This window comes from Drosophila subpulchrella, unplaced genomic scaffold, assembly GCF_014743375.2.
Source record: "Drosophila subpulchrella strain 33 F10 #4 breed RU33 unplaced genomic scaffold, RU_Dsub_v1.1 Primary Assembly Seq354, whole genome shotgun sequence".
NCBI classification, from domain to species: Eukaryota; Metazoa; Arthropoda; class Insecta; order Diptera; family Drosophilidae; genus Drosophila; species Drosophila subpulchrella.
The window spans coordinates 3547725-3561670 of record NW_023665577.1 but is presented as its reverse complement, the minus strand read 5'-3'; the positions used below and the strand labels follow the sequence as shown (position 1 = coordinate 3561670).

General features: G+C 41.9%; 3 protein-coding genes across 3 annotated transcripts in view; 2 read left to right on the top strand and 1 right to left on the bottom strand.

Annotated features, from left to right (window-relative positions):
• Positions 1–13946, bottom strand: part of LOC119560229 (choline O-acetyltransferase) — a 28460-nt gene that overhangs the window by 1039 nt on the left and 13475 nt on the right. The window contains exons 3-7 of the mRNA XM_037873591.1: positions 8038–8117; positions 6779–6970; positions 1210–1971; positions 645–1052; positions 29–175 (exon numbers count right to left, since the gene is read on the bottom strand). Coding sequence (XP_037729519.1) covers positions 29–175; positions 645–1052; positions 1210–1971; positions 6779–6970; positions 8038–8117 — 1589 coding nt within the window. The remainder of the gene's footprint in view (positions 1–28; positions 176–644; positions 1053–1209; positions 1972–6778; positions 6971–8037; positions 8118–13946) is intronic.
• On the top strand, positions 2773–3610 carry LOC119560399 (peritrophin-55). The gene is made up of 2 exons (XM_037873827.1): positions 2773–2839; positions 2904–3610. The coding sequence occupies exons 1-2, from the start codon at positions 2833–2835 to the stop codon at positions 3608–3610; spliced, it is 714 nt and encodes a 237-aa protein (XP_037729755.1). The 5' UTR covers positions 2773–2832.
• Positions 4958–6083, top strand: LOC119560152 (peritrophin-55). Its single transcript, XM_037873506.1, has 2 exons — positions 4958–5114; positions 5434–6083. Exons 1-2 carry the CDS (start codon positions 4958–4960, stop codon positions 6081–6083), a joined length of 807 nt encoding a protein of 268 aa, XP_037729434.1.

The following is a 13946-nucleotide window of genomic DNA, read 5'->3' as shown; positions in this document are numbered from 1 at the left end:
GAAGGTGGGTATACGCTGGAATACCCACACTGTAAATGCTAAACTTGACCTTGCGTGACTCCTCCTCCTCCTCGCGATCGCTCTCCAGGGCAACGTTGGCGCCCTCGCCCTGGCACATGGCCTTGGCCCACTCCAATGCCTCCGTGCTGGCGGCCCTGATGCAGTCCACGCGGCCCTAGAAGGGATTTCACGGAGAAAAATGAAATGGATGATGGTCAGACTAACAAATTGTAATGGCAAATTATAAATTTACAAAATTGATGGATGGATATTACTAAAATTCCCTGTACAATAATGTTCTAACTCAAATGGAATGTTTTGATGGTAATCTATTTAGTAATAAAGATTAAATTTGGCTGAAGTATATTAAATATATTATTATTTTATAATATAGCAATATAAAACTTAATAGTTCTTCTTCCTTTTTATGGGTGCCAAAAAGAAATCGAACGATACTGTCGAAAATGTTAAAGTAATATTAATTAAAATTGAAATATGATACACATTTGTAATATCGGCCGTTTTCGAGATGAGTAATATTGTTTTGTTCTAGAATATGTTTAACTTGCTAAGTTTCATAGATGGGTTAGTATTAGTATAATATTATCTTTCTTATTGCTCAACATAGAAATTTATAAACTCACATGCAAAAATCTCCGCGTGGATGCACTCTCGTAGGTGGCCACCAGGTGCCCGTAGAGCTTGTAGTGGGCCAGTTGCAGAGCCAGCTGAATGTAGACGTCCGGACTGACCTGACATGACTTGATGAAGGTTTTCCCGTAACTCTGGTAGCGGTAGACGTAGAAGTCCAGGTCATCGATGCATTTATCCACGCTCTGGGAGGCCTGGCCAAAGCGCAGTTGGAGCGGCTGATTTACATGCCACTCGAGACGCTCCGGTGGCGGCAAGTGATGCTGCGGCAGACCATTATCCTCGGCCGGGTGATCCTCTATGTTCTTGTAGATCTTCTCCAGCAGCTGCACCACAGCAATGCCCTCGGAACAGGAGTGCTCATAGCACAGGCCCCAAGTTCCATCGGTACAGATAATGAGCTGGGTAAAAGAGTGTAATTTAATTAATTTTAATTTTAATTTAAGTTTGAAGACATATTTAAAATTCCTACGGACCTAACAATCCTATGTCCATAAGATAACTTTTCAATATTTACTTGAATCTAAACGTCTAAATAAATAATTAGCACATAACAACCTGCATGGTCTTGTCGAACCAGCGATTTCCGGAGTTGTACTCGCTGCCTCCGCCGTGGATCATCTCGTGGGCCATGTTCGTCTCGTCCCGATCCCCAGCCCTGTGGACGGTGGGCGTGGCGCCGGTGAAGCCACGGGCATTGAAGTTCCCAGCCAGCGGTTCGTCCAGACAGAGCACCACCTGGGCGGTCTCAATGAGCTCCAGATTGCGTTGATTACGCTCGTCCTGCTGCAGCATTTCGCGGTCACGTGCCCATCGGCTTCTTGGTTCGGCGGTGAGCAGACCCACCGGAGCGGGCTTAGCGGGCAGACAGGGAGCATCGCTAAGGACGTAGAGGATCTGCGAGGCTATCTCGCTCTCGGACAACTTGCCACGATCGTTGGCCTGCAGGACAACGCAGTACATCTGGTTGCGGCAGATGACCACCACATGGCGATCCTCGTCGTTCACACGCTCTCGCGACGGCAGGAACTGGGAGTCCTGCTCAACACCTGGTCGACGGCAGGAGCCCAGGAGTCGATAATACTGAGCCATGCACAGAGGCTGATTCTTCTCCCTGGAAGCAGCCCGCTCCAGAGGCAACTCCCCACTGTCCAGCATCTCACGGTGGCTCAGGATCCCGTCTAGCAGCCGGGCGGCGAAGTGAGCCACGTCGTGGACCGTCTTAAAGCGACGTGGCGGGAACACCATGCCCGGATTCGAGTTGATCGGCAAGGGGATGCGAATATTCATGTACATCTCATTGAGCCAGTAGTAATAGGCCTGTTAAGAAATAATTTGAATTGTTTAATATTTTCAAAAACAGTTTATTGACACTGAAGATTTTTTAAAATTTGGTTCTTATCCCCTTGTTGAAATATTAGTAGGTTTTAAACTATACATTTTCATAGGTGTTCTAGGTATAAAACCAACTCTTAGTTAAACATATTAAAACTATACTACTGAAAGCATATAATTTAATTATAATAAAATTTATAATAAATTTAAATATTTGCATATTTAAAAAAAAGAAAAGGTATTGAATGTCAGAAAGCAATAATTTAAAGCATATAATTTAATTATAATAAAATTTATAATAAATTTAAATATTTGCATATTTAAAAAAAAGAAAAGGTATTGAATGTCAGAGTCTTAAACCTACTTTTAGTTTAACAGGCAGAGGATTTTTCGAATAAGATAATAATTTAAAATTAAATATTTCGGGTAAGTCTAGAAATATTTTCAATGTGTAGATTGAAAGAGCCTAGAGAATTTAGAGCTTAAAACATACTTTTGGTTTACCTAACACCTTATAAAACTAAATATAAACCTAAATAGATCAAGTAATAATTTTCAGGGCAAGGTTGTAACATGAAAAACGTGTTAATGGTCGCTATTTCTTTTTCGTGTTCGACACAAATTCAATTAGGTGGGAGTTTTGGGAAACCTTTTTTGGGGAGCGGCCTATCTGAAAGCCTCGTGCGGAGATCGCTGATAGCTGAATACTGATTTCTGATGTCTGATTATTGATTGCCGATAGCAAGATGCCAGGTGGTATAAATAATGGCAATTGGACCGTTTAGAGAACAGTACCACGGTTCCCCTTAACAATCACGGATAACCAAAAACGGACGCAACCCCGAAATGAAAGGTAGGATCTATTGGTGTCTGAGAGAATTGTTACTATTTATTTAAAATTTTTCTGATCCTGGCAGTATTCGCATTGACCCTTCTGAGCCTGCTGGCTTTAAGCCAGGCCCGCATGGACTACAAGCTGCAGTGTGCCCGCAGTGAGATCAGCATCCGCTGGCCCAGTTACTACAGCAACTCGGAGTACTATGTGTGCCAGAGCGTCAACGGCAGCCAGCTGACCGTCCACTGTCCCGCCGGCGAGGTCTTCACCTTCGTCCTCCAGCAATGCGTGTCGCCCGCCCACTACATCCCGGCCCCACCCATGGATGTCCTGCCCACCGCTGCTCCTATTACTGTGCTGGCTGTCGAGGATTCACCACCAGTGATCTCCGCACACTCTCAGTTGGACGTTGAGACCCCGGGGCACCACGACCACCACGAACACCAGGATCACCAGGATCACCAGGATCACCACGAACACCAGGAGCACCACCATGAGAATCACGAGGAGGAGGTTGAGGTCCACCCCATTCCACCCACCCCTGCTCCAGAGCCACCAACCCCACCCACCGTCTCGGTCTCCAAGCCCGTGGTACCAGTTCCCCAGAAGTCGAAGAAGCCCTCGGTCCCTGTGGCCGCCAAGAAGCCCACCGTTCCAGTGCCCTCCAAGGCCGCCATGGCCAAGAAGCCCACTGCCTCCCCCAAGAAGCCAGCTGCCCCCACTCCCGCCAAGGCCGCCAAGAAGCCGACGCCACCCAGCAAGGCCCAAAAGAAGCCAGCCACCTCCTAAAAGCCAGTCCAATCCCGACCAGAATCGCCAGTTCAATGCCCATCAGCAAGCGGAATTTCATTCACTACTCTAAATAGCAACCTAAAGTAATTAAATATCTAACTGGCAATGGCTTTCGTTCATATGTCTCAACGGGAATGGGAATGGAAATGGGTTCGGGGAATGACAGTTGTTGTTTCTAGAACTTCCTTATCGCGGTAGAGAGCCGAAAATGGGTAATTGATTGCGATTTCTTGTTTTTTACGGAATATTTTGATACGCCGCCATTGACATCCGAATCCGATAATGTAAAATGAAAAGGAAAAGTGAAGCATTGATAGGAACTGACTGTCAGAACTTAGGTATGAGGTTCTCCTTTCCCGATCGGACAATAATTTGACATTATCTATCTTGATTTTTAGTTTAACTTAAATCTCCAGATTAGCATTGACAGGTAGTAAAGGTAAATCAAATTATTATGGTATTATTAATGATGTTGTTATCAAGGAGACAGAAATTATTATTAAAATGAAGGCTTGGTGGAACCAATGATTTTTCATATTTTAAAGTATTAAGAATAAATTATGAAAACATTATAATTCACCATAAGCTTATCAATTTTGGGAATTAATTTATAAAAGGACTATTTATGATATACTTTTTAAACATATTATGTATGTTTCTAAGTAAAAACTTGAAAATATTTTCAAAATTAAACTTATAAAATTCAGATGCAGTCTAATTTGAGAGGTAATTTTAAAGAAGGATCCCTATTCTGAAAATATAATATTTATTTATTTATATAATGCTAACAAGTAATTATAAACTAAATGCTAACAGTGTGCATGAGCTATAGGAGCTATAGGCCTTCAGCTCTTCTGGTTTAGTATCATTTCATTTTGTTTTCTTTGGTCTATTTGAGTCTAGCTTATTTACTACATGGTTAGATATTTGCAGTGTTTTTTTTATGCTTATTTCTAATATACATTTATTATTATTTTATTTTGTTCTTTCAATAAATTTTTGATTTTATTTTTATTTAATATAATAATAATAATATAATATAATATAATAAAATGATGGTATAGGTATTAATATACCTATAAAAATTGGACCTTTAATTAACTCATATGTATATTTCAAATTCTCCTATATTCAGGGTATTGTTCCTCAGTAATCACCATGACAATTTAGCATTTCTGGAGAACTCAGTGGTTCCCCAAAACGAAAACGAAGATGTTGTGGAGTAAGAACCAGTGTTATCTGCATGCCACAGATAAAGTGCTGAGAACTTGAGTTCGCTAGAAAATATCATGAAGTCATTAACAGGGGGCCGGGATCTTCGCCCACCAAGATCATCTAGCCGCGATGCTAATTGACATGACACTTGGAATGAGGGGTTCCTACTACTCGGAGTCACTTGGCCGTCAGATTCGGAGTAGTTTCCGCCAACGACCTTATCTGGCCGAGATTACCGAACGAAACTTCGGGTTCGACGAGTCTAAGGCGCAATTAAGCATGCAAGGTTGGCATTGCTGATTTCAATTTCGCACCCGGGCGAAACAAACACGAATTAATCTAGCAGCGGGCTGATTAAACGTGTCTAACATGGGCTGTGGTGGCATAAAAAGGCTTTGGAGCTGGCTGGAATGCATCAGTGATCGGTGAGCCGAGTTAGCAGCCAGACGTAGCCATTCTTCATCATTCTTCCCCAAGTGAACGGAAAAGGAAAAATCACCAGTAACATGATGAAAACCGGTAAGCAGTAGCACCCCCAAGGCCACCAGGATATAGCCCATTAATAACACACCATACCATCTCAACTCCATACCCCAATCCCGAAGTGATCTTTGTGCTCGCCGCCTTAGTGGCCGTAAATGGCGATACCTGCGCAAGTCTAAAGGAGTATAGCGAAAAGATCGATCCCGTCGTCTGCACGCAGGCTATGAGGCTGCCGAACTACGAGGACGCATCGACCTTCTACCAGTGCTATTCTAATAGGACCTACACCGTGAAGAACTGCTCCTCTGGATCCTTCTTCAACATGGCGATGCAGGAGTGCATGTCCTGCGCCAGCTATTTCCCGAGCGCCGAGTGCGGCAGCTTGAAGGTCAACGCCACCTGTGTGCCCATAACGGCCAGCCCCACTGCTGCGCCCAATACCACCACCGTTGCGCCCACGCCCTCGACCACCGCCGCCCCAGAGCCCACCCCTGCTCCCAGCAACAGCACCACCGCCACCACCGAGGCACCTGGCGAGACCACCACCCAGTCGGTGCCCACGCCACCCACCGATTCTCCTGCCACCACCGCCAGCACCACCAGCACCACCAACAACGACGACATCATCACCCCCTCGGGCACCACCATCTCGGTGCCCCAGCCCCCCTCCCCCGGCGAGAGCAATGTCCCCACCCCCGTGACGGCCGCCCCCACGGCCCCGACCATCAAAGATTCCCCTCCCACGGCGCCCTCGGCCGCCGTCGCCAAGTAACTTGAGACGATCCCATCCAAATCCCAGAATTTTCGGCTGATTGAAGTGTGGAACACATAATATGGAATATATATTTTGTCAAACAGCCCAACAGTAACTTAAAATACACGAAAATTTGATTGTAACCTTTCAAAAAGAAATTGTTTGTTGAATATATTTATTTTTGCATTTTTAATGGCATATTATTGCAAAAGAAGTACACTGATAAAGAATCGTAGTAAGTTCATTCATTTTATAGACAAATTAAATATTTTTAATTCGATTGTTATCCATAAGTTTAAGTATAAAAATATTAAATTGATCAATAATAGCTACGTACCTTCAAAGTACCTATTCGATATCTATTAGATACCATATACTATTTTCTACCTTGATTTAAATATCTTCAAATAAAACCATTTATTTATATATTATTTTAATATTAGTTGATGTATTTAAAACAAAATTCTGAATTCAATAAGCACATATTTATTTGTGATGTTTCATTTTTTATCAGTGTATTTAAGTTGTTTTGGTATCAGAAGGCTTTCGTGGGAACTTCTTAAATAATAACTCATAATTTAAATTTATAAAACCCAACATATTGATTATTTTCAAGGAATTATAAAGGGTGAAGGTAGTTCTTAAGAAATAAGATAAATAAGAGTTTTAATTGCAAACTACATTTTATTTAAGACCCCTTCGGTTATGCTCACCCAGTTGTCCTCCGCCTCGCGCTTGTCCAGCAGATACTGATGCAGCCGAGGCCCCAATCCCTGGGGGGCCGTGAACTGCCTGATCAGCTCCTTGGTCCGCTCCAGCTGCGCCGGCGTGGTGATCGGCTCCAGGGCGCGGATGTAGTCGGCCATCGTTTCATCCAGCGCCGGCACGGGCACCTTGGGTAGAGTCTGCAAAAAAGGGTTTCTCGATGGGGTTAGCAAACTGCTCGGTGCTGCAAATTTAATTTTATTTCACTTCCACTCATCTTAGACACTTGGCATTGCCCGCTTTTCCCATTTTCCCTTATTTTCCCCCATTTTCCTCATTTGTATGCACGGCAATATCGAGCGTCAAATGGAAAGTTTCCTAGTCCTGCCACCAGCAACACAAAAAGTTTATGCCCTGGGGAGCCGAATTTCAAATCACAAAAAAATAAAGGGAACAAGAAATGGCATAGCTTAAATCTGACATTGTACTCCGACTCCTTGACATTTTTTCCGAATCGTTTTTCCACCCTCGACCGGAAACTTTAATTGAGAGTTTTGCCCTAGGAATTCCCCAGTTGGACTTCGAGGTCTGCACTCCAAATCGATTCTCTGGATGGTCAAGGCAGCTCATTATGGATGCAGAAATTCTGACTGCAGACTCATAAGTAGACCGTGTGTTTGAATAGATGTTAGTATGTACCTGCTGAAGAAAACACAATTTTCCACTTAACAGTCCACAGTCGAAACGTTAAAAGTGTCAACATGTCGTTGACTTCCGGATTTTTCTCTGTTCTCCGCTTTCAAAGCAACTGAAACTTTTGTTAAGCCCCACACGAAATACGGAATACCCCAAACCCGGTCTCCTGTCACTTGTCTTTTTCGGTGGATCCCCTTTCAGTTTACAATTTTGATGTCTAACTCTGCTTTTCGGGGGTTGCTGCCTTGGCTGCTGTGCTTTTTTTGCAGGTGAGTTCGAGGGGATGGAAGATTCGGTGTGGAGTGGGCTTGGGTTTGAAAAGGTTGGTTTTTCCGGTTTGTTTGCAGGTTGGTTGCCAGGAGCTCGGAGCTCGTGGCTCCCGTTGCCATACAAAAGCCCTCGTTATTTGCATTTGTAATTATAACAAACAGGATTAGTCTGTCTGTATGCCTGTGTGTCTGTGTTTGTCTACGAATTATTCAAGTAACAGTCGAGCTCAGCCCTTGGGCAAATATTTGCTGGAAAAAGGGCGGGAGGAAAATTGGAAATGGTTTAATCAATTTATACTCACGTCAGGGAATCCGAATTCGTCCACGGACTCGGCCGTGGACAGCCATTTCTTCGGAATCGACAGAATCGAGTCTTTCCATCCTGCAAGTACAAAGAAAACAAGCGCGAGGCGACGATCGCTGATTAACCACTTGTTGAACACCGAATTAAGTTGTTGAGTAATTTGCCGCAATCGTTAGGCTGCCGCTACGAAAACTAGTTAATCACTGTCACCGGGTTCAAGTGCTGGTGTATCCGAAACGTTATGGCCTTATCGATTGACAGACAGCCCAGCTAGAGAGACCAAGATGTATAGTCCATGCGTCACCGAGAATTCCGTGTTATTTGACGGATATTTTTCGGTCTCTACAAACCTTGATTTGATTTCCCCTATCTGCAGTTTAAATTACTTTGGTTGGGCTGCTTATCCCCGCGATGACCCACAACCATTTATCGCATCAGGTCACATACAAAGATTCGGACAAATTTCGTGCAAGTTTGCCATTTATTGTCTTGGCCAGGCTTCCGCCAGCGGAATGCAATAAAATTGGCCAGAGGAAACTGAAAACTCTCGGGCTTAAAGCCGGGCTCATTTCCTCTCGGCTGTCCGTCTTACGGCCCCACATAAAAACTTTAGCTGTCATTGCTGTAATTCAACTGTATGAGCACTTCCGGTTGCCATTGCGCCCGAGTAGCTCGAGTTTCCGGCATTAGTTCACATGGACAGGAGACGGTTTCCGCTCCTTGGCAATATTATTGTCAAGCATTTAAGGACAACTTTACAATCTACGATATTTATTTGTCAGCCAGGAACAGCGAAAAGTATTGGGCACAAGCAGTGGCGGATCCAGAATTTGGTTGTAGGGGGGATATACAAAATAATTGTTGAGTAGAAATCAAACAATTTGGAACAAAATACCTATTACATGTACTTTTAAACCCGAGTGTGGGAACTATCCCCTGTATCCCCTCCCTTCCGTGGATCGTCGCATGGGCAGAAGTAGTAAGATTGAGGTGTTTTCTACTTTTTTTTTCATTAATAGCTAAAAAAATTAATAGTAGGTTATTGGTAAAAATAAAATTATACGATTTTAACCAAGTTTAAAATTTGGTAGTTAGAATTATAAATTATACATATCTTTTCCAGCTAACGTTAGACGTGTTCTATTTTTTTTAAAGAAAGTGTTTTTATACCCTTCCAGAGGGTATATTGATTTCAGTCAGAAGTTTGCAACGCAGTGAAGGAGACGTTTCCGACCCCATAAAGTATATATATTCTTGATCAGCATGACTAGACGAGTCGATCTAGCCATGTCCGTCTGTCCGTCTAAAACTTTCCCAAAAGTCTTATATCTTTTGCAGGTAGTATATAAGTCGGAACCAGCCGGATCGGACAACTATATCTTATAGCTCCCATAGGAATAAACGGAAAAAAAAAAATTTTAACAAAATTATATCTTTGGTGTTTTTTGGCATATAACCTCCTAAGCTTGGAAATAACATTTTTTAATGAGTTTTGAATTTTGAATTAAATTTTATCGAAATCGGACAATCTTATACTATTGGGAATATCATTTTTTGTGTTTTTAAATTTAATAATTATAGCTGCAAGGGTATATAAGCTTCGGTTTGCCGAAGCTAACTTCCTTTCTTGTTTTAAATGATTTAATCTGTGAATTTCAAGGACCATTCCCAATGACCTTTTCGCTAGCACATTTTCTACTTTATGTTTTAACGCAACACTACGAAACCAAATCCAATATCCATCATTTAATAATAACCAAGCCCTCCACAAAGGTAAAAATACTCTTATCTAAATTGCTGTCCACTTGAAGGCAACGCAAGTTGATATAGCAGGCACTTCGGGGTCAAAGCTTTGATCGCTTTGAAGCACTAGCACTCACAATTGAAAAGCTGCTCGATTTCCAGCTAAAACGGCCCCATCCACCTTCGCAGGAAGGACAATCATAATGTTATTAATAAAATGGTTCTATGGCAAACGGTATGAAAGGAAAACGAGTAGAAAAGGCCTTCCTTTGCTTTATTCCCTTTTTTCCTGGCCAGGGGTAGTGGCACGCGCCTCCCCCACAACGATGTCAAATTTAATGCAATTTATTATCCTTTTTTCATTATCTCGCTAAAGATGCCCCCATGGATGGGAGTAACTAGCTGGCGGAGGTAATCACACAATGGAGTCACGTGGCGGCAATTTGAACGTCCGTTCTATTGTTGTCCTTGCCATGGAACAACGGCAACCACAAACTGTGACCTGTCCGTAGCGACCCATCATACCCATCAGCAAATTGTAATAAATTGTATTAGGAAGCGTCGCTGAGAAATTCAAATTAAGTAATTAAAGCTCTGGTATGGGCCACTCTTTTTCTTTCTTTTGGGGTGGCTCATCGCTCAGGAGATGGCTAATGTTTTTGGGGCAACTCGCTCGCTTAATAGAGCAAATATCAATTTACAAAAAGTTGAGGCAAAGTTATTGCCTGTTACTTTCCCTTTTGATGTATAAATATAAATTCCAATTACCAAGTTTTGCGCTGTCCAGGCGTAGGAAAGTACAAGATAAACCCTCCAAATTAATATGAATTACCTTGGAGGATGGGCAGTTCTTGGTAAAGTAAAGTAAATATGAATTCCAGGAAGCTATTAAATAAAATTATATACTTCTAAAAAACACTTTCCAAAGAAATGGAATACTAGTAGAACTCACTGTTTGTTTGTAGAACGAAAATATGGCAAATATTATATTTTCTTCACCTTCCTTGGTCCTAATAAGCTTAAATTAGAAGCCATTCCATTATATTTTCGTAGATAAAAGGTGGAAATGTATCTGACTGCGTCACTTTCAATAATATGCATTGGCAGAGACACTTTTCCAATTGATTGATTGATGGCCAGGATTTCTGATTAGGCCGACAGCCGGCTAATCAGATATTCATGCACCATTTCAAAGGCAGACGTAGCGCAGTTCCGGTTCCGGATCAGGGGACTTACACCCCCAAAGTAATGCTTTCCTGTCCTCTATCTGTCTGCTTCAATTTGCTCGTATCTGTCAGTTTTTCTGCCAACTCATGATTCGATTTGGGCCAAGCCATAACTTTTGCGAAAAGGAATCGATGCCTCGTGATTATAATGGCTGAATATAAATGGGATAATGGAGATGGTGTGGGGACCAGGACGAGGACATTTCACACATTAACGGCAAGGAATCTTGGGCTTACTGCCAACACGCCCCTACTTTAAACGCTGGCCAATAAAACGCGTCAGTAAACCGAGGGCTCATTATTAAGCTGCAAAAATCACGCTCGAATTCATGGCATTCCGGGGTCCCCCTTTTCAAAAGGGACCATGGACCGCAGCGACAGGCAACTGCTGCCGCCTGTCAGACAATGCGATAAAAATGTAATCCCAATGAAAAATAATGTTTCTGCCGGCATGATTCCAATTTAGCAACAGTCAACCCCAAGACCGTAGCTCATTAGGACCAGTCCAAATAGCAGATGCCGGCAACCGGAGCAAATGAAGGAGAAGAATTTAAAAAGGCAAAACAAATCCGCACCCCAAAGGGGCGGGAGGGCGCGACACGTTGCGACTACATAAAACACCCGTCGAACAAGCCGGAACCGGGACCCCAAACCGCAGCCACGGGCTGGTACCAGCATTTGGTGGTGGAAGGTACACCGAGATAAATATATGAAAGACAATGAAAATGGGATTTAATTTAAAAGAAAACACTGCTAAAAAGATACATTTCTGAAAAAAAAACAATCGAAAAACCCTAATAATTGAATTGAAATGGATTTTGAAATATAAATTTGGTTGCCAAAATGATATAATAGAATCTGCAAGTACTTCTAGATATTTAAAATGAGGAATATGAATTTATAAAAATTTTATTTCTCGTCAAAAAGGATATGCCTCTATGCAATAATAATTATTTATATGAAGTTATGAGCATACTATCTTTTAATACTCACTTATTTTCTGTTGTAAGTGAGCTATGATAAAAACTATTTTACACGATCCAACAAGATAAAATATTTTGCTAGAATCAAAATAAGTTTTATCTAAATTATTGCTTTTAAAATTTTTGTTCAAGTACTGACCATTATATTTTTTAGTATCTACACATAAATGAGCTATGGTTAAAAGTATATCTTTATATATTAAAGATATTAAAGTACTATTAAAATGGCATCTTTATAGATACGATATGGGAATGTTTATTTTTATATCCTAAATCTTTCGATAGGTTTAATGATATTTTTTTCAGTGTCGGAAGCTGCCGGGGGTCATAACATTGTCGGATGTCGGAACAAGCGATGAATGGCCGAGTGAATGAGTTTTCCTCCTTTTGTTCGGTTTGGCTGCTCGTAAAGGGCTTTATTCCATTCAAGGGTGGATGTGGCTGTTTCTGTAGATGGGGATGTGGATGAGGATCCCATCGACGACGCACGCACATCGCAATTGAGCCGTAAATCCTTTACGGTCTTAGCGCCGTTGTTTCACGGCGACTGCGACTACGTTGCGCTTTTGTGGGACCCCGGGCTCGTCTTTATTTTCTTTTTCCGCCGCAAATGCCTAGCATACTTTTGTGCGCCAAACTCAAATTAACTGCCGCATTGAGGCATTGAAAATTCCAGTAATTGTTCGGATTGAAACAAGCGGAAAGCGTAAATTGCTTGCGTATTGTGCCGGAGATTGGGATTCTGCTGACTTTGCCTGCGGTTTGCGGCTAAGAACTCAGCCAGAATGGATGTTCCTCCGATAGACACACGACCTAGAATTGGTCCACCTTTCGGTTGTGGTTGAATCTGGTTCTCCGCCTGGGGCATCATCCCCCCAAAAAAGCCACAAAAAAGAAGGAAACTTTTTGCCTAGTCTCCGGTCGGCTGTTCGTGACTCGAGCCAAAGTTGCTAATGGAAATTGCAAACATAAAATCATTTTCCACACAAATTTCTGGCCCCAGGGCACGCACACAATTCCCCCTCGAAGTGGCATAACCAAGTTCGTTTGGTTTTGGGCTGAGAAATATGTAGGTATACCATATACTAACCCCCAGAACTGGGAGATTGATGCAAAAGTTCCGTTCCGTTTTCCCAGAACCAAGACCAGGTGTACACTCAATGTGGCTCGATTTTTATAGGACTGCCAAGTCCTTTGTCGCCCACATTAGCTAATTAATTCCATTAATCGTTAATAGATCGGATGAGCTGCCAGTTTCCATTAAAAGACTCTTTTTCCATGGTTAACAATTATATTTCAATAGTACATGTTTGTTTTGTGTTGTTTGTTTCTGTTGGGTGGTGTTGTGTGGGGTGTGTGTGTATGGGGTGTATGGGTGTGTTGCTCTGTAATAATGCATTATCTTTCCTCTATAGCTCATGCCAATATCTGTATGCTTTAATGTACGTTCGGTTATATTTTCTGCTTGCTCAATTCATTATTCATAACATTTCCCATAGCCAGAAGCAGGCAACTGCCACTTTGAATTCTCTTTCGATGCAATCCAAATACGTTTATAGATTCATGCGAGTTTTCTATTTGTGTTTTACCCTTGAATAATTCCAGAAAATGTCAATGCCAGCACAAGTTGTATTTGTTTTAGCTCTTAATTTTGCTTGAATTGAGCTTTGAATTTTCTGGAAAATTCTCACATTAAACCAAACTTCAAGGGTGTTTGTTTTTGAGGCAGTTCCTGCTTGATTTCCTACTGTTTACATTTGATTATAGAGGACATTTTTGGCTTGCCTTGAAAATATGCTCTAGCTATGTTAAGTCATCGAACATCGATTCGCTTCGTTTTGATATGCATAGCACTTAGTTTGCTTAGTTTTTTTCTTGGGGATAGTTGAAGAACGGTGTGATATTCAGATACAAACATAATTACGTTTAGAATATAGATGGATAGACTTGGAAAT